Genomic DNA, 21,613 nt, shown 5'->3' with positions numbered 1-21,613 from the left:
AATTATCTTCAAGAGCCCTGTTAAAATGGAAGGGAAAAGATATCCTCACAACTACCAATCAGTTTATCGAATGGTACTTTTACGTTTTCAAATAGTTTAAAATAAAGGAAGTTCCTATGTTTAATTAAACACAATTTGCAAAAAACTCTCGTCAAGATTGGCTTCATTCTGGCTAAAGAAAGAGAGAGAATCTATGAATAGGAATAGGATACACAAAAACGTTTTTGCGGCCACGCCTTTCATTTTCCGTGAAGATGAATAAAAAATTGGAACTCTTGCTGGCGACTCATCATCGTCGTTCGTTTGTGGAACTTTCAGAAACTTTTACTGTGGTCGGCGAAAGCAAAGAAATGAGCAAACCCAGCTACGGTCGGCTGAAAGGTCAGGAAAAGTAACGAAATGTCGCACACACACACACACAGATTCAGAAAAGGCTTCCCACAGACGAGACAAGCTTGTTCTGGTAGTTTTAATTAAGCGTTCGTAGTCGTCCCTTTCAGGTAGTTTGAACATACATAATTGAAATTACCCTTGCAGCATAAATTTGAAGTATTAAAACCCATGAACATAATTCAACGATCAATAGTATATTTTACATCATGTTGCCAAAAACGTTCAACGTCGATCAAAGCCAAATGTTTAATAAATTATGAAAATGTTAGTTGTTCAAAAACACTATTGGTAAATGAAGGCATGGCCTGAAAAGTTCTTCCACATCGACAAAGAGAGATTTGATGCCAAAGTTTCGCTCTTATGTATGCTACAACCGCGAACCACAACCGTGCGCCAAGCCATTTAGGATGGAAACTTTTCCAATTTCGATACATCAATCAATGGACGTTGATTCGGATGTTGCGGATTTTATCATTTTTCCCTCTCCCTGCGCGATTTCCTTAGGTTTTGTTCGGTTTGAATGATAAACCTACAACCAAAAACAAGAAAAAATATCGCAAACCTCAAAAAAATAATAAAAACACCTTTCCCAAAGCAGAAGGGAAGCACCGTGGCTCGTGGATATGTTGAAACTTTTAAGTGGGATGGGAATGTTCGAGGAAAATTTAGTGACACGTGACCTTCTCCGGCTGCCAGTCGCCGAACTTTTCCTTCGCTTGACACTGTCGATCAAAGTCAGAAGTCCTGGTAGGCGCACGGGGAAGGGACGCTTCGTTTGCATGACGCCGCGAAGCAGACCGTGAAAGGTTAAGGTTGTGACGGGGAAGAAACCTTTAAGCCTAACATGGGAAAATAATGTCCCTAGATACATGGCAACAGGATAGCTGTTGGGTGTTCTTGATATGCGAAATTGAAAGTCTTTTCTAAATGTTCTTCTTTAAAAGCTTCTTTCGGGAAGGACTCTTATTTCCTATTGTAATAGAAATACACGTAGCTTATACGGAAGGTATATGATAGGTTAAAGTAAATTTGTCGATAGAATCGCAATGTGTATGAGGTAAAATATAGAACGATCGAAAGAGAGATAGAGAGGCAGAGCGATGGAGAGTGACAGGGATGGGCAGAAGCTTAACGTGTTCTTCAGTGTTCTAACAATAGTCGTTACAAACAATCCTCCTTACGCCATCCTTTAGTGCCGGTGTATAAGTGTGTTTGTTAGTGTTTATATTCGATTACTTAGCGAAATGCGTAACAGATTAGAGGTCAACAAAGTGTTGCAATAGGCTTAACTGTATCTTCTAGCGTAGAAAACTCATTCGCTACCTCGTTGAAGGGGACACCTTTGCTTATGTCAGGCGATTTCAGGGCGGACATATTGGTTTACTTGCTGTCAACTACAACTGCAGACAAAAAACACTACTAGAACTAGAGCAAACAGAAACAAAACAAATCAACATCGACGATCCTGTAGTCTCGTGTTTTGTTAGTGTGTAGTTTTTAGTTGTTGTTTGTTTAATACTTCTTCCTCAATTACGGCCAGCCAACACAAACAGATAACATATTAACTAAACAGTTTTGTCTAAGTACCGCTTTGAGTAAGATACGATGACTGGGTTAATGCGTCTGAGACGTTTCGTTCTTGACGGAGTGCGGACGCCTTAGAGTGTCGCACAGCGTCGTCTTCAGAAGTCGTTCCCTTTTCCCGGGCCAACCATATTTACAGCTTACACGTCAACGTCGAGTAGAGCCCTAACGCTAGTCGTATTACTACCGCTACCGATCGTCATCCGTTGTCATTCGACAAACTCCCGAGCGATAAAAGCGGAGCACCGGAGTGCAGCCTTGACCGTTGCGCTTCCTTACGTTGGCAGACGACTGCAAGCCTTGGGCCTCGCCTTACACGCCTGGTAAATGGTATGGTAAATAGTAAAGCCCGGCGTTTGCCGAGCCGTAAGTCTCTCGGGTGAGTTTTCACGAAAGACTCCCGGGGAAAACCAACCAGGTTACCAAGCCAGGACGCCGAGACTGCGGAAAACTCCTGCCGGAAACGGACCACCAACGTTGGCACCTTATGCTAGCGAGTGAACTTTGGCCGACAGGCAGTTATGCAGCACGAACACAACCGGCTTGGGACAACACTCCATGTCCAGCTCCTGTTCGGGAAAGAAAGGAAGAGCGCGACGCCAAGAGTTTAGGGATTACACTCATGAGACGGACAGTGTCATCTAACGTGAGAGAGAGATAGCGTTTGGAAAGCGTGTCTTCTTACCAGCTCGGCGCCCTCCTCCGTGCCGGAAAAGTCCAGGAACAGCAGCTTGATGCCGTCGTCTGCCGAACCTTTCAGTTTGTCGAACGGAAACGACCAGAGGGCTTTCGAGGCCGGCCCGAGCCCACTGTCCAGCAGCGTGAATCCACGGTCCAGGTGCACAATTAATTGACATGGCCGTCCCTGGGGAGGAGAAAAGTGGAGAAAGGAAAAGTCGTTCAGCTTACGAGGATTTTGGCTGGCATTTCATTTGACATCCACACGTGGGTGCGTTTCGGGTTTCGTTGATTTGATTGAATTTGCGTTTGACAACATGTAAATATTCGTACTTTGTTTTAGAATCATGTTGAGGTATTATCATCGATTTGCTAAAGCCGAACCAAACAAATATAATATTCGTACTCAGGTTCTCTAGCCAAAGATGCTGCTTTGTCTAACTATAGCTTTGAAGCTTGAGCTTTTATTTGAATTTGAAAATGGATTCATATGATCTACACCAACTATTGAAAATTATCAATATAATACCATAGATCCTTTTCCAATTTTCTGGTGATAAATTTAGTTATCGGTCATAAGATATTTATAGTATTTTTTATTTTTTGCTACATTTTTGAGTTATTTGCCAACATCGTGAGTGTTACTATATTTGTTCTGCGGCATTTTTTGTGTTGCATTGCTTTTGTAATATTTTTCCAACGTTTTATTTTTTTTCTCGTAGTAGTTGGATAAGATTTTTCAGAGCTTTGTTACTAGTTTTCTTTTTTTCATTTGTTGTTTTTTCTCATCTAATATGTTTATAGTCGGATTTGTCATTTGTTTGATATAGTGTGTCGATACGCTATGTGAGTCTATGAGATTCATCTTCTAACGGTCCAAATTGGAAATCGTTAGCTCCCCTGGCGAAATTCGGAGTCATACTACGGAGAGTAATATTGTTACCACTTGCATTGCCTGTTTTTAGGACTCCAAACATAGAAAAAACGGTAGCACAAGCAGTGTTTAATGGTAAACTGATTCAGGTTGAGACTGATGCCCTAAACCTTCTAGAACTAGATTTTTTAAGAACAACCTCCAAAAGTACGTGTACCGAATTTTATATAAGATAAAACCAACCGAATGGTTCTTCTGTGAGTTTTTACTGGTACACTTGTGCTTATTCTGCTTGTTGTATATGTAGTTCTGTACGAGTTCCACAAAGTATTTGCGTTGTTTTGTAAATTTACGCATTTCCTGTGAAATTTTTATGTTTATTTACTACACTCTGATATTTGTGCCGTTTTTGGACTTAATCAGGTTTGTTTAGGAAGAGATTTTTAAATGTGTATGCACAGCTGAAAAACTAATAGATTTCGAACCAATTACTCCAGCTTCGTAGATTTTAAATTCAGTGACACCTTAGGTTTGGAACTCTAGCCAAAATAAGTTTTCAACCTACGACCTTACAGCCTACGTTTGTCAAGGATAAACATTTGCTAGAAAAACAAGTTACGCCCTAAGTTTACACCAACCATCAATCCTGACTTACGGCTAATTGATAGCTCGCTCGCGAGCAATCGCCGTTAAGCAACGTGTTATCCAGCTCCGCTCGTGGCTCGGGCTTCAATTATTGGTTCGATTAGCTGCCGTATTTTGTCACCCCCGTCCGGGGGGGGCCTAATCGGTTTAGGCCGGCGGTAAAACTGTATCCAAAACTGCTCGAACCGCACCGGCCGAGGTATCGGGATCGGATTACAGCCGAAAAGCAGAAGTGCATCCGGAGAAAACGCACGCACGTTGCAGGGTGAACGTTCACCGCCCGTGGAAAACCGCATTCGACCGGGTGGTATAAACAGAAATTTACTAGCGAGCCAGCAAGGTAACCGGGAGGAAAAGTGTTGTTGTCCGTGCGATTTAGCGAATGTTCACCGAACGAGCCGAAAAATACTTATCGTTGTTGCGGATTTTCCGTCCCACGTCGTAGATGTTGAGTGTGGAGTCATTGGAAAAATCGACGATCAACCCCGTGTTGGGGCAACTCTGCTGCCGCCGTTAATTAATAACTTCACCCGATCCACGGCGTGCCCGAGTGAAATTCGATTCCAGGTTCAAACGGTTCACTATCCGCTTTTCCCTCGCCTTGCCGGGTCGCGGGCAACACTGGCGTCCGTTTGTGTGCCGTGCTACCATTCCCTTTCGATAGTGGGTGGGTCGGAAACGGGCGATTAGCTAAGCTCTTTCGCTCGAAAGCGTTGTTCGCGGTTGAAGAAGGTTACAAACAGTGGGCTTCAATACATGCCGACTTTAAACCGTTCACCGGAGGATTGTGGTTTGGTGTCGCTGCCAACACTGCCACAATCGCGCTCGTGTCAATAAAGCGACCCGGGCGGAACGGGAACCAGCCAGCCCGGGTGGTGCCAATCCCAATTATACCCTTCCTCCAAACTCCCACGAAGCACTCGGACTGCGCCGGATCAGGTGTTTCGTGCGGCTCGACGACTCACCGTAGCCTGTTATGCCGGGTTAGTGTTTTAATTAAACCGTGAACGGATGGTAAAACGTAGACGATGCTGTCGGAGTCGGATTGAAGTAGAATCGATCACGCTTTATGTAACGATTAGTGTCTAGTAGATGCGATGACTGAGAGATCTCATTTTGTGCCAACGAGGCTCATCGGATTCGTTAACAAGGCGCATAAAAGTAATGGAATATTCATACAAATGATGGTTTTATACTGAGTGCTAACTATTGAATGAAATAACAACATCCTACTCAGTAGAGGTTTTCAATTAGCTTGTTGAGTATTATAGCAACCGTAACAACTCGATTAAAATTTTAAATTATAGCGTGGCCGTATAATTAAACCCCAAATTGAATATATGCATTGGGATGGGTTGCTTCATTTGTAGAAGTATTTTTAAGATTTATTTAAAAATGAAAGGAAGCTAAACATTCTGAAAGAAACCCTATTTTGTCAAACTTTTGCTATCTTTTAAAAAGGTATTGTAATGCGCCTAAATGTATGCAATATACAAACATCCTGTCATCTTCGAATGGTTTAATTTCTTCAAATTTGCATCGTTACTGCAGCTTCCCGTAGGTACACTTACCTGAAACAGACATCGGAAAGAAAACTCTCGCTGGCAGACGATGGCATTATGGCAGCCCTGCACCAGCACCCGGGCCCACGCCGCCATATCCCGGTTCGTCTCCGAGCGCAACCAATGGCTAACGACGCCCCGTGTCGTACCGCACCGGATGCAGAACACGCTCGAGTGTGTACTCTGCTGGCATGGAGAATAGGAAAATGAAAAACAAACCATTAAAAAGTGTAGAGCAACAAGCAACATTGGTAACAAATTCAATGTCATAAATTAGTATCAGCACAAAATGGTCGGTCGGGGAGGGAACCGTATGACTTACCGAGTTGGAACCCACGGTTGAGGTGTTGCCTGCACCGGCCAGCCGAGTGGCCACCAGCGGACAGCTCTCGAACGGTCTACTCCAAGCTTCCACGGACCACGGGGCGCTCTCATACAGGCTGCAAGTAGCAGTTCGGACAAAGGAAATAATGATGAGGGTCATAAATAGTAAGAGATATCCATCATAACGCACTTAACAATTTTTTGAAGGAGAGCTGCACAGTCAATGTAGTGAATAATTAGGGAAAATTTTAAGAACTGAGAACCAATGGTATTAAAGATAGAACAAATAACCACAAGCAGTTAATAAATGTATAAAAATAAATCAAGTAGAAATATCTTATTTTTAAAGCAAAATATCCCTGATATTAGAAAAGGGTACAACGTGATATTTTATGCTTTCTTAAGTTTTTCCTATTGGGAATATAAGAATCAACGAAAAAGAAATATTTTAATACTGATAACCTTCCTCCAATTCCAACTACCCGATCCCACAATGGTATAAGCAAGAAGAACAAAGTGTAAAGTGATCACTTGGCGAAAAGGACACTCGTAAAGACACCGGTGAAAATAATAGCGACTGAATCGCATCGCCCACTTACCCCACCACGCCGTTTAGCGTTCACACCAAGTTCAGTTGCGTCGCGAACGACGGAAACAACAACGATGGTCAACATTTATTCAACCAACTGCTGGAGCTGCTGCAGCGCAGCGAAAGTACCATCAACCCTGTCGAATTGTACTCCCAATTACACTTGGCTTTTTCTACAGCCTCCCCAAAGGACAACGTTGCACCTTGGCGTGGAAATGAAAAGCTCTTGAGCAGTGCAGCAGATAAGATACTCACCCCGAGAAAAGTGGAAGGGACGGTAAGAGCGTTGAAAATAAAAATTCGAAACAAAAACATTCCCAAACGAAATGGCATTCCGAGCAAAGGAAAGCAAGGACGAGAACGAACTTCGGGTGAATGCCGACGCTCGGCACTGCTACTGTGTGTTGAGAAGGAAATGAAAAGTAAAATGATAAATAAAAAGGGAGAAAAGAAATCCCACTTGAAAACTGCAACAAAACGAAATACTTATGTTGACAGTAATTAAGAAAGAATCCGAGTGAAAGTTTGTTCTATTTTCTAGCAGAGGAAAGAAAAGTGCCGCAGAAAAAATTAAGCATTTCCACATAAAGAAAAAGGGCAGTTTTCTTTTCCGTTTGCTTCACAGATAATGAAGCATTTTACAAGCAGCCGATAGCATAAAGATACTACCGTTGGCGACTTATGCCACAGGGAATCGTTGTTCTTACTGACATAAAAGCAATAAATGCATCGTCGGGAAAAGCAAGTGGAATGAAAATACTGTCTGGGGAAATAGATTGTCCATCGTGATTTACAACCTCGAGGAATGTTGGAATGAAAAATAAAAATAATGTTTCAAAGAAAGGATATACTCTCGAGACTGTTGGTGTTAAATTATGATCTAACATAATTGATCGTTTTGTTTTATTTTTACACGGATTTAGTCCTATACGAAATCGTGGATCGTAAACTCGTCAAACATTAGCAAAACAGCGGTGCGGCTCCATTTTTCCGTTGAAAACTCGACATGTTTGTAATTAAAATATCACAAACAAACTAATAACCATACAAACCGGTTGTTTGAGAAGATTTTTGCAAAATAAATTTTTACCCACCGACCTAAAAACAGTTTTGACAGATGAAAGCGTCCCATAGTTGACCAGTTGAATAACTTCTATAGATTTCTTATTTGAGGTTTTTTTTAATTTAAAATAATTCCTGATTCAAGAATTCCAAAAGAAAGTAACAAGTTTCAAGTCGCTCAACTAATCGTAAGTCGTTCCCCCGTTGTTTCCCACATTAATAAAAACGAACCTCAACCTCGAACCTAACAAACCTTTGTTTTATAAGGAATGCAGTTACGCCCTAAAACCTAGTGCGTGTATCCCGTTCTATCTTGGTTCCGGACATCGAAAATGTATCCCCTATCTGCTTGTGGAGAGAAATTATTTACATATTTGATTATTCATTCATTCGCCTAGCGTTTCATTATCAAACCCTTCGTAGTGTTAACTTTTCATGCCTAGAAGACGACATGCGAGACTCGCCGTCTGCAATAATCGCGTTTGGCCGAACGATCTCCACAAACTCTTTTAAAATTCAAACCATTGGAAAAGGTATTCGCTTGAGCTTGGTTGTGGAACACGAACTTGCGGTTTCTGCAAACGGTTCTGGATGACAATTTATCCGGTCCGTTTGGGCAATCGGTTGTCATCCCGAACAAGCAAGGAATTGCATTCGAACACGAAATGGTACCGAAAGAGAACCCACCAACGCTTCATCAGATCAGGAAGTGCGTGTTGTTTAGAGTCGTCGTGGTAATCGTGGTGTTGATTGGAATCGGCATCGTGTTTTTGGGACGAATCGTAAGATACGGTTTAAAGCAGACTACTTTTTTCAGGGAACACATTGTAAAGAACTGAAGTTCTAGATCTAATCTAAAACGTATCACCAAAGATCTTCTCCCAAAGTCCTCTTGATGACTTTACAAGCGATGCTCCAGCCTACGTTTTCGATTGATCAATAACCCGAATGCCATCTTCAAAACCACATCCGGGGAAATTTGTCGCGCATTCCTGTAGCTATCCTGTATAGACGGAGCACAATCTCTCTCCCAACCCCTAGATTAACCTGAGGTTGTATTAATTATCAAACATCGGATCGCGATCCGGCGCGACGTGTGGAGTCGTTGTCGTGGCCCTTCACCACCGACCGAGCGCCGGGGCATTCCTGACAATGTGAGTGATATTCCATTTCGTCTGTCAATTAGGAATCCGTTTGGTTTCGAGTGGGAGGACGGAAGCGCGCAAGATGAAGGCATTCTTGTGGTCATGGCGGGTACATTCCGAGCGAGGGAGTTCCCGGACGGCGGTTGAGTGATGATAAATCAAATGAATCATTCCTCCCCGTTTGGTATGTCTTCGGGTGCAGCCGTCCGGAATGGGGTGGAGGGGTTAGAGATCAGCAACGGTGCATAAGTTAGCTAAGGAAGGGCCGTTTACATCCACTCGACTCGAGCCGCACGACGGAGGGGACAGTTGGGAATGTCGTGATGCTGACGTTCTAATTCCGTCGCACGAATTGGAAGGTCCATGCCCTCGAGAGTAGCAGGATGTACTCCAAAGGCGACAGGATGTTTGCGGTCGGGAGGATTTCCCAACCCTCCGCGGCGATCCACTGTGTGGGCCGGCTCGATCTAGATGCCGCAAGTGGCTGCATATCGGCAATCGGATAATGCCCGGGCTCTAGGATCCAATATGTCCGGCAATTTAGGGACGGATTACAGCGAGCTCAACCGAACTGCACAAAACAATCCCGGCAATGCCTCGTCGCATGTCCGAGTCGTGGAGGGTTGTGTAAGCGACGAATTCTTGTAGCGATATTTAATGGCTTCGGAGAGAAGACGAGTAAACGATACTTGATCTGTGTTGTAATGTGAATATGCAATGTCGTCCTGTCTCTGGAAATCTGGAGAAAATTCCATGGGTCGGCTATGATATGTAAGATACGTTGGTATTTTTCTAAATGGTTTTTTCATAATTTTTCATACAGTACAGTTACTTTATTTGAGTTCAGGCTTCATTTGTCCTTAAGTAGGAAATCCAAATACTTTCATTACCAATTCTGGTTCCAGTGGTAAAACATCCACTCCTTTGTTGTTAATCATCGAAGCAAATACCTCCAGCGGTTATAACCTTCGAATCTACATTTTCACATTCTCGAATATATTCTCATTCACATTTTTCATGTAGACCCAAAGTTCATACACTTTCTACATATTTTAAAACTATTCTTGTGTTTACTCTAGACATAAATATTGTTGTTTCATTATGGTTAGTATTCAAAAATGGCCCAAAGTATCGCCTGTTTGTATCCAAAATCATTGATAAGGTGTTCTAACACCTTTTAACACTGCTAAATTTATCTATCTATCATATCTGTTAAATGTAACATTTGAGTGATTTTTTTATCTTGAAAAACTGGCCTTCCAGTTCACCATATCTCTATCCAATGAATTATTGTGAGTGTCCATGTATTCTACAATATATAAAAAAGGAAAATATATCAACTTTGACCCAGCTCAATGTAGCAATTCATCGAATTTGAGAGAAAATAGCAATGAAAACCGTGCGTGGCATATGGAATGGGTTGGAAAAAAATTGTGTTATGCCAAAACATATTCTGTAAATGATTTATAAATTGTGGGTTTTAATTTAAAAAGGGCGAGAAAATCCAACTAAGTGTTGTTAACTAATTGGTTTGAATTTGTATGAGAATATTTCGGACACCATGAATATCTTGAAAAGTTTATAACAATTAATCGTCTAATGATAAAATAACCTAACACTATACAAGTTTCAATACATTTTAATGAGTATATCACAATATTTTTCATAAATTGGATAAGAATGGACAATTTCAGAGAGTTTTTACACCATGAGAAGAAGTGTTTAGGTATTCTCAATCTATTGATTGAAAACTTATTGCTTTTAGTAATAAAAACAGTAAATAAAACTTAATGTTTCAGTAATAAAAACAACAATTTAATTTTTAAATTTTTCTAAAAATTGTGAATTTTAAGTAAAACTCAACACAAACGTTTTCATGCAGAAGGAGTGTAAAAAAGAAGATTCAAATTATAAACATCACACAAAGTTACACTTATTTACCAAAAAGTTCCACATCTTAACTTTGGCTTTGAGTTAAACTATAGCTAAACTCAGCTCCACAGATCAAACACTGTTCGACCGGTGGTGGTGCCATCCTCGATTCCAGGTCGTTCTGTCCTAAACCCACACAACGACCTGAATGTGACAGTGCTGTAAGCCACGTGTAAACCACGGACGGGCGCCCACGAACGCCGGGCATGAGTAATTGGATTTATCCCGGTGGCAATCAGTTCTCCATTTTACAACATCCTTCGGGGCGAGCGGAATGTAAATTTCCATTATGTTCCGGCGGTCGGGAGCATCTTGCAAGGTGCCTAGAAGGGGGAGGGGAGATGGCAGGGTTGGAGCAGCGAGGCAGGCACTCTTGTCCGTGGGTTGTTCCTATTCGCGGGAACTTGCGGAAATTCGTGGAAACGCGGCTCACAAGTGAAAAGCGTGGATCGGAAAGGGGTGTTTGTAAAATTACAAACGTTACAACCCATCCCTCCCTAGTCGCTCTCGCTCTCTCGTTCGCTCTATTTCGACCGCTCCCGCTCCACTCGAACCCATTTCGAAAGGTGGAAAACCGGATGGCGACCTGGGCGGTTTGTTGAACTTCCAGCAGCAACGTTTATTAACCGCGAGATTTTATGCGTAATTTATCGCATGCGGCGTTTTCGGCGAAGTTTGTCCGCCGAAGCCGTGGAGCTGGTGGGAAGTGGCTCTTGCCATGTTGAGACGGTACGCAAATGAAATGCGAGATAAGCGTTAGATAAAACTTTCTACGTGAGCCGAAGCGAAGCTAAGCCCGGGTTTGGCAACACTGTCTGTTCGCTTTCTCTGTTTGAGGTTGGTCACACGACGATTCGGGGAAGATGTCGAAAGGAGGGAGAATTTTCTGTGTGTTTGAGCTTTCGAACTTCATGGTAGGATTTGGGCCGGGCGTACTCCACTGGACGCGAAGCCAAACGGGAAAGCCCGACTTGTACGACTTGTTAGTTTCATTTCGAAACCCCATCCCATCCAAACCTACCACTTCGGTTTGGGCGTGAGTTTTCCAAGACATGTGCTGTTTTGTTTCCGGGGGCAAGTTTGCGTTTTCGGTCCATGCCCAGCGGCACCCTTCACCATGCGCCGGCAAAACGTGACGTGTTTTCGTGGCAGCACGACTTTTCCGACGGTAAAAAAAAGTTCGTCCCAAACACGGCAGGACGAAGTTCGGCTTCGGCCAACGGATCATCAGCGGTTCGCATTTATTTAGACCCACACTGCTCCGGACTTTCCCATTTCTTCACTTGTGGCCAACCGAAATCCGCAAACGGCTTTCCCCCCTTCGCTTCACCCCGCTCTTCCCCATCTGCTTCAGAATTGACTTTTGCCTCGCTTTGCGAACCAAACAATGCGTTGAATCAACTTTCATTCCCCCCTCCCGACCGTCGGCCGCCGCGACAACCGTCGTGTGTCCGAGCCAGCAGGGCAGAGCATTAGAAGCATCGGTTTTGATACGTCTGTGTCTGTGTGAGATTTCCGGTGAAAGTTTTCCACCATGGCGAAACCATAAGACGCCCAATCCCGTATGGCAGGGAGCTTAGCTAAAGGGCTCAGGGAAGTCTTGTCCGAGCGAACCGGAAGTTGCTCAAAGTCTTGCCCATGTTCATATCCAAGACAGCATTGATTGCTGGTTGTGATGCGAGTGGGATTCCGTTCTGACGAGCGTACAGTGTGTTGGGAAATAAATGATGCATCTGGCCAGTTTAGCTTATCCGATCGGACAATAACGCAAGACAATGTGTTACGTCAAATAACTTAGAAACGGGGTTAGTTTGATCCGGAGAAGAGAAAATAACAATTTTTACAAAAGTGGGCTTGCGTAACAATTTACAAAAAAACACCAACGTTCATCATCATTTGCTAGAACTCGTCAAACAAACATCGTGTGGAATAATGGAAAACAACATAACAAGGTAGAATGGGGAAATATGTACAATCCAAGGAAAATAATTACTGCCCCGGTTGGACGAAACTGTGAGTGTAATTAAAAGGGTTTCTCTAGGCTTCAATTATTTCCTAGTAATTCGTATAAACAGTAAGTAGAAAAAACATTTTAATTTCGTGTTTTAAAAGTTAGTTATCACGATAAATATTCCCTCCCATAGAAGAAGGATAGAACAATCGAAGCGGATGTTTTAAAACAGAAAATTTTGTATTTTATTTTAAGGTAATTTAAAATGGTATGAAATGCCAAATTGATGCTTTTTTTTAGATTGCACAGTTTCCATCTTTTCAATAACATTTTTGAAAGTGTTTGAAAATGTGTAATGGTACAGTTCTCTTGTTTTAGTTTAAAGTAGAAGTTTAGCTTAAGACGAATAACTAATCTTGTAGAAGAAACGAAGACGAGATCAAAAATGTTTAAAGTAAAAGGAGAAGGTTTTACTGCTCTTTACTACTTTGCGTATTTTAAAACATAATATAGTTCGAAAAACTAACGCTCCAGTTTCCCCTACACATGGATTCCGGTGTAAGTGAAACGATACCAGTGGAAGGAGCTGGTCAGCGATGCTTTTAGTGCCGAATGTCTTCCCGGCGCGCAGTAAATCTGACATTATCCCTTAGCAGACTTAGGGCCCGGTGGAAAGTAACCATCCTTCCGACCGAAAAACAATCCACTGACATTATCTTCACGCTGCGCTGCGGTGTATGTTTAGGTGAGTGTGTGTTTTTGGCAGTTTCTGGTTTTCTCGTAAATTTCCCAGAAAATACATTTAAGACATCGATGGACCGAAATGGGATAATGGTTCGAACGTAGCAGGGGGAGTTTGTGTATGGGTGGGTTTTCCACCCGTCCATTACACACGATTTGGAGCAAGATGTTGGTAAGAGGAGTCGATGAAAGGTAGTGGTAGAACCGGCAAACGGTACGCGGGAACGTGTGATGATGGAAAACTTCACGTTTCACGTTTCCCGACCGACGCACGAAGTAATGCACGAGAAAGCGTTCTTATCCTAGTTTCAATTTACTTTTCCTTCGACGCCACCACCTTGCGCCCGAAAAGTAAACGCGGTGAGCGTTAGGAAAAAAGGAAAAAGCAACCCGAAAACTCCGGGAAAGCACAAACTGACAAGCACAATTCTCAAAGTTGGTCGGAAAACACATAAAATAAAATCGTAAAATAAAACTGCAGCTGATCGGGGGGAAGGAATGAAGGCAACTAAAAGTAAAAAAAAAAAACAGAAGGAACAAGGCCAACAGAACGGACAACAAAATCCTGGAAATGGTTTTTACTTACCGTAGTTCACGATCGGTTACTGCAACGAAAATCGATTGCCATTTGTCCAGCTCGTCGGAGCTCTCCGAACTGGAACGTCCATTCTGTGCAACACGCGCAACACCGGCCCGGCGAAAATGGAGAAGAAGAAAACGGAGACGAAGAAAAAGAGGAACGAAATGCCAATAAGAAAGAGTCCAATGAAAACTTTGCCCAATGATGGTCAAATAAGAGCAAAGATAAAAGTTGATGAGTTTTCGCCCTCCCCTCCTCGGTCCTTGGCGTCAACCCTCGGGTTGCACCCCGGAGAATTTTTCCTTTTCCATCAACCGCGCGTTCCCGTTGCCATCCCTCCATAGCCCTCCCTTCTACCGCATCGTTTGTTGATTGTTATACGATTGTGGTTTCCAGCGGAGAATTTTGTTTTTTCTTTCCCCTCTCTCCCTCGAAGCGATTCTTTTCTTCTTAGTCCTTTGTCCCATAATGCACTTTCAGCAAATGGATGTGTCGAGCGACGGCGTGTGTGCGTGTGTGTTTTCAGGCAACACTTTAACTCACCCTCAACCAACAATGGTGTCCGTGCGGTGCAAATCGGGTCGCATTTAAAGCTGATTGCGGCCGACATCGAAGTCAATGGCACCGATAACGAACGACAGTTTGATTGGGGGAGGGAAAGAAAAGCTGAACGGCTGAGAAAAAGGGGTCACAAGAGGGAAGAGAAGATGCTGCACATACTAGCATGGATAAAATATGCTTTTGTAGAGAAATGGAACGCCTTTAACACTAGAATCCAAATTGGGGTCATTTCGACCCCAACGCAATTTTGGATTTTATTATCTCAAAAACGGCTAAATATTTTTAATAAAAAATAAGGCTTTTCTTAAAATCCATTGCAACTATCCCTAGAATGCTTTTTGGGGCTCATTTTGATCCCTAATTTAAAACGTTATAACTTCACTATTTGTGAAAATTTTTCAAATTCGAAAACTGTTACTTTTTTTTTATTTTTTGACTAGTTTTATAGGCTTTTGGTTTTTCGATGCATTTATTTATAGCTCTTTATATATTTATAGCTCTTTATATTTATAGCTATATTTATAGAGTTTTTTCAGCATGTATTTGTTCAAAATTCAATACCTAGAAAATTAGTCTCTGCCCGAAAGTAAGTATGTTGAGGACAATTTCAAAATTAAAATCATATTTTTACAATTACAAATAATTCCACAAATTGGCCTCAACGATCGAAAATAACGCGAATTCCCATAGTAACGTATCCCGCATAACGCTTCGAAATGCTCGCGTTCGGAAAAACGGAACAAACCACCGGACGGAAACAACATATGGAAAATAAAAATAATTTGTTATCTTAAATATTATATGAGATTATTTTTTAATGGTGGCCTAATACATAAGCATAATAGCGCACACTTTTTTCTGGATTTACATGACAAATTTAGAAAAAATAAAAGTTGAAAAGGAATAAAAATCGATTCATCGATCTTTTTTGATTTACACCGAGCTAGCGTTATGATGAAGTGGTACATCGAAAAATTAAAAACGCCAAAAGATAGTCAACTATTATACTAAAAAGTAACAGTTTACGGATTTGAAAAATCTTCAAAAATAGTGACCCCTAAATAGCATACGGACAAGATTCTAAAGTAATGTATTCTCGTGTCAAAAGACGCGGAAGATTAGTTAGAAATGTTGTGTTATTTTTTTTTAAATAACGAATTAAAATGACGGCCACAACCTAACTTTACACCTCCATTATACAAACTACAACGAATTAAAATGCATTCCACTTCGCTCGACACAATCTTTAAACACCCGTTTCAACCCGGGTCGTTCCAGCTATCCACATTGGCAGCGGAAAAACAACCCCGTTCAATTAGGGGTTGTGTGTTTCGCCACCCGCAAAAAAATAAAACTCCATTTGATCTTAACGCCCTCGACACGAGTTCACGGTGGAGACAGACACGTGGCGGCCAATTAAAACACCGAAGCATAATTAAACTTTCCAACCGGCTGTGAAGGCCGACTGTTTCGAGCGCTTCAACCCGTATCGTCGTACGATACTCGTGGCTGGGGGAGGCTGTGTTTGTTTTTTACCTTTAGCTGGCTCCGTGCTTTGGTTTTGTTCAAACGAGAAATTCAGGGAAGGAAAAACGAAAGCAAACCTCGCCTGCCTCGATCGAATCGAAGCTTCGATGATTTTGAGCGACCGAGGGTAAACTTGCATCTTCTTTGGAGCTAATCGGGGAACGTAGCAACCGTTGCTGCGAACAGCCGGTGGTGCCATGCAGATTGCCTACCCGACAGGCGCTATCCACCGTTCAGCTTCACTCAATTTCAACAGCGCGCAATGTCTGTTGTTTCAATTAGCGGCGATGGGTGGGCGGGGTGGTTTTTCTTTTGCTTTTCTCGTCCACCCAGCCGTGCCGGATCCTTGCAGCCCTCTCTTCGGCCTCGTTCGTCTCACCTGTTCACCTCCGCTCCGCCGGCTCAGCCAACCGATGTGCTTCAGCTCGCCGATGATCGCCAGCAAGGCCCGGTTCGCATCGAGCAGCGCCTTCTGGGTGCTCTTGCCGATGGCGGAGTGCAGCGCGTTGAACCATGTGGTCGCCTCCTGCGGATCCATCGCCCGCAGGATGCACGAGTGGATGCCGTCCGGCGAATGCAGCTCTATGCAGCGGTTTTCTGGAAATGAAAAGGGAGAGAAAAACCGAACCATAAGAAACGATCCGACTGTAATGAGGGCTCAACCATGAGGAGGGGCAGTTGCTGGGGAAGGCCTATCGGAAGTGATTATGCTCGAAGCGGGGTTAGCGATGTGAAGAGAATGAATTCTTCAGCAGATTAAATTGCCCAAGACAGAGGTTCCCATTTTTTGCGGATGCGATGGAAAGGTTATGAAGCGAAAGGATATTATTTTCTCAATGAAAAGAAGTAGAGAAAAATAAGGTCAAATCTTTGTTAAGTTGTAGAAACAAAAAGATACTTTTGATCAAGAGAACTCAAGTAAGTCAAGTTTGTAATTAAAATTAAATACCAAACCATTTTGAAAACCAAGTGTTTAAAAATTATTTCAATTAATTTCAATGAAAACCACTCAAAAACCGAGAAGATAACGAATCAAATATAAGTATAAACATTGAACACACTGCACTACAACATTATAATTTTAAGTTCAAAAATAGTCCTACAAAAGAAAAAACAACTGAATATGTTTTCTTCTAAATATCAAATTTTGTTTTTTTAATTTTTAAACTAGGTTCGATGATGTTCATTTTACAATGCTGCAAAAAAAGCGTTTTTTACAATAATAACAGGTACGGAACCCGAGGCAGAAAATGGCTGAAGCTTACAAAGGCCGGGCAGTTTCTTTTTAAAATTACATTTTACAACCTTTGGTGCGTGACATTTGGCCCACCAGCACCCCGCAGCTCCCTCCCCCCTCCCCCTCCGAACTGACTGCGGGGGTAGGTGTCAGATTGACTTAATTCTTTTCCACGATCAAATTAAACTGTCACGAAAATAAAATGGAAATCGCACTAATGAGAGGCTGGATAATGGAATTACTGCGTGAGCGGCCACCGTAAGGCATCGTCCTAGGACGGTTGGATTTTCATTCTCTCTAGCCCCCCACCCCCTCGCTTTTGCCCACGGAAGGTTAGTTGGGTTAAATGGACCAGCGGGATCCTGGCGTGAACTTTGCGATCGGATGCGGTTCAAACGCTAAAGTTCGCCAGAAAGTAATTAACTCCCCGCCGAGGGCTTGCGTTGGCCGAGAAAAATAGACATCGGTGGTGTGGGAGTAAGACTCTACCGTCTTCCCCCCCACCCTTTGCCTCCAACACTGGACACCCTCACGGAGTTGAAACGGTGTAACGCTCGTGGACATGAAAGCTGACCCATGGGCCATTTACGACACGGTTGTGCCGTGACATAATGTAATGGCACACAAATCTATTGTAAATTGCTCGTGTACCGAACAGGGAAATTGGGACCTTTTTCCCTTGGTAGGGCGTGACCGAATGGTGCATGAAATTCATCCGGGCGGTCAATATGAGTTCTTGATATTTATGTCGATTGCAACATCTTTGAAATATCCATTTTGATCATACAATCACATTTGATCAAATGATAAATGATATGAAATGAAAATAGGAGGAATTTTGTATCTAGTTCAACAAAATGCTTAGCATTGATTATTCCAATCATCTCGTTTATGCATTAGATTTCAACAGTTTACTCTAAGAAATTTCTTCTTTATCTTCTGCAATCTCTATCAAATGGAAATGCAACAGGAATCGGAGTCTCATGGTTTGGTTTGGTGTTGGGTTTGCTCGAATTCGATTTACAATAAATTTCCCCATGAAAAAGGGTCTCCAGAAACGTGTGAAATCGTAGACCAGAACGTTCGGTAGCTGAGGAAATGCTGATAAAATCTCAACATCATGTTATTTATGCCATTGGCCCGTTTCGTGGTTCGTTGATTGGCAGCTGAAGTAAAGGAATGGCAGCAAAAAGCTTCCTGAAGTTTTACCCGAAAGAAAACCCCCTTCCGATTACGTAAGCTTCAGGAACGGAGCCCGATTGGCACGTGCTGTTGAAGGGCGTTTGGATTATCTTGATTTTATCTTGAGCTGCTGTGTTTGCCCCTACACGACAACCGTTGACGCGCGTAAATACGGTTGAGGAAAATACACAAACAATTGTCGGGTGGCCGTAAATGGGTCATAATGTTTGGTGTTTTATTTCATTTCACTACCGAAAAACCAAGGGGGGGCTTTTGTCTCAAAAAAAAAAAACAAAAAATGGGCACTCGAGAAGCCTGCACCGCTCTAAACATGGCATTCGTATCGCGCGCATAGGGATACATAAATTTACGACGAGCGAAACAATGGCGGCCGACTAAACCGGGCAAATATCATACCGACTTTACGTTTTGCGCACCCATTATTTTCCGAACGATAAAGTGAGATCCAAGGAAAAGTCGTTTGCTGTGTTTATTTTTATTTTGCACGAAAAGAATCTTTTATCTCCCCCGACACCCAGGAGTCGTTTCATATCGAAGATCCATTTCAAACAACGCTTCTCTTCCAATGCCGATTGGAAAGTTTTCTCCCATATGTGTGCTACAATTTTCATGCTGTTTTTTTGCCTACGAACATTGTTCTTTTGTTTGTTCTGTCACAAAACAAATCGACAGTCGTTCGGTGGAACGATGAACGACTTTCTGGAAACTGTTTGTCCCCTCGTACCAAAGCGACGCGAAGGAAAACACAACGGATAAAGTATCGGAATCAAGTGTTGGTTTTTGAGTTGGTAAGCCGAAAAATGATTTCCCGGAAACAGGTTTTGTAGTTTGTTTTTGTTTTGTATGGTTTCGAACAGTAACTTTGTCAAATTGGTTCGAACTTTAACAACCGATCGGAATGAAAGATGGTAAAAATAAGTAGAAAGTTGATTTTAGGAAAGCAGATAGAGTCGTTTCAAGCTGCTCAAACACGCTCACATATGTTCAAAACAATCACCAAAACTTCTTGGCTTGTTGAAGATTCCCCAAAACGAGCTCCGTTTGTGGCATCCTCAAGGACGAACGGTGGACCGCACGATGGATGGGAAGATCTCTCTTGAACCAGAAGATCTCGGCAAGGCGAGCGCCGAGGCGATACCATGATGGCATCACATTATGCTTGTGGTGATGGTGATGATGATAATGTTGATGCCGGGGGCCGTGATCGTGATGGAGGTAATTTTCTTGCGCTCGGCTCGAAAACAAGCCGGGAAAAACAAACGTGGTGCGGTCTTTCTGTGCCTCCGTTCCGAGGCTAGGCAGCAAAACGTGGTTTTGGGTGGAGCCAAAGTCGAAACTTTGACTGCGGCTGAAGTGTTGAGCTGAAGGTTTGCTTTCACTTTCGTTCTCTTCCACCGCTTTCCGCGGTACAAAGGTACCGGAGTGTCGGCAAACGGATGTAATTCGGTACCGTCCGACTTCTGGCTGGGCGTAGAGTGCTGCATGGAAAATGCTTCGCCCGGTCGGAGGTTCTTGCAGCACGTTTGGTCCTGAGCGGTCGTTTGTTTTATTTGGCCACAAAGTACATCGCGCGGAAAAGGAACCGCCTGGTGGTGGCGTGGGAAAGCCGAAGAAAACCTCGGCTTATCATCGGCTTAACGCAAACCAGGAGGAGATGTGTGTAACAGCGCGTTGCCGACAATTTTTCTTCCTCTCGTTGCGCAAGGTGACGTCGTTCGTTACGATCGTGATTTTCCATCTCCCCCACGTCCCCCAGTTCCACCGACAAAAGCACCTGTCGAGAGCAAAAATCCTTCCGCTTTGACTGTACGGGAAATGGAATCACGGTGAGACGCTTGGAAAATAGCGAACCGATGGAAGGAATGAACCGACGCAGAAAAACCCGCTGCGAAAAGGGGTGTCGAAGGGGAAGGGAGGCCCAGAAATGACGCATTTTATGGAAAATAAAAATGAAACCGGAAATTACCCCATCTCATTTCTATCATCATATTTTCCTCTCTGCTCGTGGCTTTACATTTTTGCTTCATCCTGCGCCCGGAAGAACGAAATCCCCTTCTTGGAGGGTGTTTCTTTCTTTCCTTTTTTTCGCCGCTCGGAAATAGCTCGTTGTGGGCAGAGGTGGTGGAGTTTTCAGGCGAACTTAAGGCGAGGGTTGAATTTTTATCCCCTAGCTTCCGGCAGTTCATAACGGGGCCAGCCGCCGGAATGGATGAGCGAAGCATAAAGAAAGCCGGAAAAGGCTTGGCGAGCGGAAAGAAACGCAACGGGAGGGTCCGATTCCGACCGAATTCATTCATTGCCAATCCCCGGAGCCAATCCATTCGCCGAGATTTCCCGTCCCCGCATTGCTTCCGATTGCGTTTTGTGCGCCCGGTATATTGCCGGAAAATTCGCGCCCGCGTTTTCTTCGGAACAGCGAAAAAACAGAACCACCCGTGCACGCCCGTTCCAATGCCGATGCAATAATAATAACTTACTCACGACCGTCGACGGAACGTGCATAAGGCTCTTGTGGTCTTACGCGATCGGTGCCTGATTATGACAAATGGGCGGCCGGGGATTTCCTACAGGTGGGCAAAGTAAAATTTTCCACCACCGAATGGCCGATTCTAAACGAATTTGTAAACAGCGAGAAAAACTGATTCATAACTCAACGGAATTAAATTGGGATTGTTTATTCACGGATAAGTAAATAAAGAATTATGTAAATAGTTTTTACCTTTTCGAAGTTCACATGATTTTTAAGGATTAAAAACTTATAAAAAGGTTGAAAAGTATTTAACTCATTTTCAAATCAAGCACTTATTGAGAAAAATAGAAATTCCATTGACACACTTATTGAAACATGTTTCAAAAACTAAAAAACTAGTTGTAACAAGCAAACGGATGGAAACAAAATTCATACGCATCCAGCAAACAGTTTATCAAACGTCTAACGATTCCCTACGAGAGAAATGGAAAAGTAAGAGAACGAAAAAACCAACCACAACGGTTCATCCGACAGATGAAGCAGGAGTTTTGAAAT

At 42.9% G+C, this 21,613-nt stretch overlaps 1 protein-coding gene across 1 annotated transcript in view; it reads right to left on the bottom strand.

Annotated features, from left to right (window-relative positions):
• Window positions 1-2,462: 2,462 nt before the first annotated feature.
• LOC131259531 (beta-1-syntrophin) overlaps window positions 2,463-21,613 on the bottom strand; it is a 67,770-nt gene continuing 48,619 nt past the window's right edge. Inside the window, exons 5-10 of the mRNA XM_058261040.1 lie at window positions 16,528-16,745; window positions 14,067-14,149; window positions 6,059-6,176; window positions 5,746-5,919; window positions 2,663-2,842; window positions 2,463-2,546 (exon numbers count right to left, since the gene is read on the bottom strand). Of these exons, the coding sequence (XP_058117023.1) occupies window positions 2,463-2,546; window positions 2,663-2,842; window positions 5,746-5,919; window positions 6,059-6,176; window positions 14,067-14,149; window positions 16,528-16,745 (857 nt within the window). The remainder of the gene's footprint in view (window positions 2,547-2,662; window positions 2,843-5,745; window positions 5,920-6,058; window positions 6,177-14,066; window positions 14,150-16,527; window positions 16,746-21,613) is intronic.

The sequence above is a fragment of the Anopheles coustani genome, chromosome 3 (genome assembly GCF_943734705.1).
Source record: "Anopheles coustani chromosome 3, idAnoCousDA_361_x.2, whole genome shotgun sequence".
NCBI lineage: Eukaryota > Metazoa > Arthropoda > Insecta > Diptera > Culicidae > Anopheles > Anopheles coustani.
This window is presented reverse-complemented; position numbering and strand designations above follow the sequence as displayed.